Genomic DNA, 4,088 nt, shown 5'->3' on the forward strand with positions numbered 1-4,088 from the left:
TTTTTTGAGACAGAGTCTCACTCTGTCACCCAGGCTGGAGGGCAGTGGCATTACCTCAGCTACCTCACTGCAGGCTCCTCCTGCCGGGTTCAAGCAATTCTTATGCCTCAGCCTCCCAAGTAGGTGGGACTACAGGTGCACACCACCACCCCCGGCTAATTTTTCTGTGGTTTTTTTGTTGTTGTTGTTTCGAGATAGAGTCTCACTCTGTTGCTCAGGCTGGAGTGCAGTGGCACAATCTCAGCTCACTGCAACCTCCGCCTCCCAGGTTCAAGCGATTTTCCTGCCTCAGCCTCCTGAGTAGCTGGGATTACAGGCGTATGCCACCATGCTTGGTGAATTTTTGTATTTTTAGTAGAGACAGGTTTCATCATGCTGGTCAGACTGGTCTCAAACACCTGACCTCGTGATCCACCCACCTTGGCCTCCCAAAGTGCTAGGATTATAGGCATGAGCCACCATGCTCGGCCAATTTTTGTATTTTTTATAGAGATGGGGTTTCATCGTGTTGGCCAGGCTGGTCTCGAACTCCTGACCTCAGGTTATCCACCCGCCTCAGCCTCCCAAAGCACGGTCTTACAGGCATGAACCACCGCACCCAGTCATCTTTTTTGTTGTTGTTGTTTCCCAAGTTGGAGTGTAGTGGCACGATCTCACTGCAGCCTCCTGGGTTCAAGTGATCCTCTCACCTCAGCCTCCAGCGTAGCTAGGACTACAGGCTCTCAGCATCACACCTGGTTAATTTTTTTGTATTTTTGTAGGGACAGGGTCTCACTATGTTGCCCAGGTTGGTCTCAAACTCCTGAGCTCAATCAGTCCTTCCAACTCAGCCTCCCAAAGGGCTGGGACTATAGGCATAAGCCACCACACCTGACCCTTTATTTTCACCTTATATATAAAGAAACAAAGGGGTGAAGAAATTAATTTTTCAAGTTCCCACATGTAACAGTGAGAATAGGCAGTCTGACTCCAGGAATGATATAATACCCAGTATAGTACACAGGTCTCTCTTTCATCTTTTGGGAAATACGGGTCTCAAAAACTTTAAAGTTTATGCACACAAGGTGCACACAAGCACCTTGGCCATCAATGTGCCAAATAAGACTATTATTTTTCTTTTCTTTTTTTTTTGAGATGGAGTTTTGCTCTTGTTGCCCAGGCTGGAGTGCAATGGCGTAATCTCAGCTCACTGCAACCTCCGCCTCCCAGGTTCAAGCGATTCTCCTGCCTCAGCCTCCTGAGTAGCTGGGATTATAGGCATGTGACACCACACCCGGCTAATTTTGTATTTTTAGTAGAGACGGGGTTTCTCCATGTTGGTCAAGCTGTTCTCAAACTCCCGACCTCAGGTGATCCGCCTGCCTTGGCCTCCCAAAATGTTGGGATTATAGGAATGAGCCACCACGCCCAGCCAAATAAGACTATTCTTAACTGGTCAATCAGGTTCTCTTTGTCCCTGTCAAGCATATGCTGTTAGTCTCCCAGACTATTTCTCTGAAGGCAGACTGAATTGCTAGTGGCCTGCTAAAGATATTAAAAATTAAAGAAGGATGCATCAGGTAGAGAAAAATGTAACAAAATAAAAACGTCTACATAAAAGTTAATTTCCTTATAGTCCCTCCTCCCAACAATTGACAAATAAATTTAAAGAAAAAACAAGCTCTGTGGTCACAGAGGTGGAACACCAGCAGAAACCTTATCAGACATTTCATGACTCTCTAACCTTAGCAGATGACCTGTGGTTTGGTTCCTCTCGCGGTTTCAGGGCTCCCACTCCAAGAGTTGGGAGTTGTGTTTGAAAGACAGACATTCGACCACCAGTTGGAGACATCAGCTTAAAGGCAGCCAGCAGTGCAGGACCCAAGGCACTCTGGGTCTCCAGAGTCTTAGTAAACATTTGTGGCAAAGTTTTCAGTAAATCTTGCACGAGCTTATAAAATAAAGCAAGAAAACTCAAGAGTGTCACAATTAAAAATTTTTTTCACATTCAGTCAGTATCTAATACAATAGACAAGACATTGAGTCATGATGATGGTCAGAGAGTCTACAGACACTAAACAATGAAGTTGGTCAAATGACAAGAAAGCCATTTTAAGTCAACATTATAAATTGGCAAGCAAGACAAATCAAAGTTGGGGCCTTACAGTTCTTGCACATGCAGTAGTCCAGCAAGACTATAAGTCCAAAATGTATCCAAAAGAACCATCACAGTTCAGAGATTTGGTATATTTTAATGCCATGAAATATGGCCTTCTCCATCACCTCTACATACTTTATTCTTTTAAGTACCAAAGTGAGTTTAGCTGTTCCCTGTTGCAAATCTAATATATCCAGTAACTTTGTCAACTAGTAATAGCACTACAAAAGAGAAACAACTACCTTTACAGGTTAGGTTGTACAAATAGAGTTAATGGGGAAAAAAATACTTCGCACTATGGCACAGTCACCATTGCCAACAGCAGAGACCATAGACTTGCTAGTTAAAATGTTACCCCTACGGCATATATGCATGTACAGGGTAGACAACATCCCCCCTTCAGACACATTCTGTTCACCTCTCACTGTATTATCTCATGGCAATTTCCAGGCAGGTAATAAGAGTTTCTTCTGAACTGACCCCAATGACACTCTGTGAATCAGAAAAGCAAAGGGCACTGAAAGCAGCCTACCTAATGTGCTTCTATGTAGTGACCAGAAGCTTTATCTCAGCAACCCTCCCAACTTCCCAAATGGCTGGCAAGACAGATTTCCTTCAGGTGTTCCTCCTTTATGGAATATGCTTATTTTCTACCCTACTACAAATAACTTGCTTCATTAGACTTAAAAATGATCAGCTCAAGGTGGAACTCAAGAGCTGTTCATCTAATTATAAGAGCAAATATAAAATGCTACACATCTTAGAAATGTCACAGAAATAATAAAAATTTTACTTAAAGTTCATTTCAAAAACATATTCCTTCAATATTTCAATTAAACATGTCAGGTAGGAAAATGTGCCTTACCTCTTTACTTTCATTTAAGTTTACTAATAAGTTCTCTGGCATAGGTATAAAAACATCTGAAAGAAGAAATACATATTTATTTTAAACAAAATATAATAATTAAAAATGTTCCAAAAATACAACACTAATGCAATTAACCAACCCTTCCTTAAAAATAAGCCACCTCCTCCACTATTGTAGCACTGTTTACATGTGTCCAAAGAGCCACCAAAAAACCACAATGATACAGGTATCTACTGCAAATTTTCTGCTTCTTGTCTGCTACCTTGTAAAAGGTATAGCCTCCCAATTAGAAAATATTTATCTGGGCTGGGTGCAGCAGTACACGCCTGTAATCCCAGCACTTTGAGAGGCCGAGGTAAGTGAATCACTTGAACTCAGGAGTTTGAGACCAGCCTGGGCAACACGGTAAAACCCTGTCTCTATAAAAAATACAAAAACGAGCCAGGCATGGTGGTTCATGCCTATAGTCCCAGCTATGTGGGAGGATTCCTTGAGCCCGGGAGGCTGAGGCTGCAGTAAGCCAAGACTGCACCACTGCACTCCCAGGCTAGGCAGGAGGTTGAAACCCTGTCTCAAAAAAAAAAAAAAGAAAAGAAAGAAAAAAAGAAAATATTGATCTGTACTCACTGAATACGGGTTTGTGTAAGTGCTATGCTTCTTAGGCTAAAGATAATAATTTACAATTCTGCTTTGACCCTTTTTTTTTTTTTAAATGGCTAGCCCTGGAAGCCAGCCAAAGATACACTATTGGCATTGAGACATCTTTTTGACTAACATGACACACAAGAATGCTGTCTTTATAAGGAAGCCATACAGCTCACCAATAGCTCTGTCATTCACAAAGCGTATGCTTTCTTATAAAGAAGGTCAGCCAGGCACGGTGGCTCATGCCTGTAATCCCAGTACTTTGGGAGGCCGAGGCGGGCAGATCACAAGGTCAGGAGTTTGAGACCAGCCTGACCAATGTGATGAAACCCATCTCTACTAAAAATACAAAAAGTTAGCCAGGCATGGTGGTGGGCACCTGTAGTCCCAGCTACTTGGGAGGCTGAGGCAGGAGAATTGCTTGAACCCGGGAGGTGG

General features: G+C 42.8%; 1 protein-coding gene across 1 annotated transcript in view; it reads right to left on the bottom strand.

The window, feature by feature from the left end:
* Nucleotides 1-4,088, bottom strand: part of SEC24A (SEC24 family member A) — a 92,552-nt gene that overhangs the window by 41,797 nt on the left and 46,667 nt on the right. Inside the window, exons 11-12 of the mRNA XM_011969302.1 lie at nt 3,003-3,058; nt 1,724-1,930 (exon numbers count right to left, since the gene is read on the bottom strand). Coding sequence (XP_011824692.1) covers nt 1,724-1,930; nt 3,003-3,058 — 263 coding nt within the window. The remainder of the gene's footprint in view (nt 1-1,723; nt 1,931-3,002; nt 3,059-4,088) is intronic.

Source organism: Mandrillus leucophaeus, unplaced genomic scaffold, assembly GCF_000951045.1.
Source record: "Mandrillus leucophaeus isolate KB7577 unplaced genomic scaffold, Mleu.le_1.0 Scaffold88, whole genome shotgun sequence".
NCBI lineage: Eukaryota > Metazoa > Chordata > Mammalia > Primates > Cercopithecidae > Mandrillus > Mandrillus leucophaeus.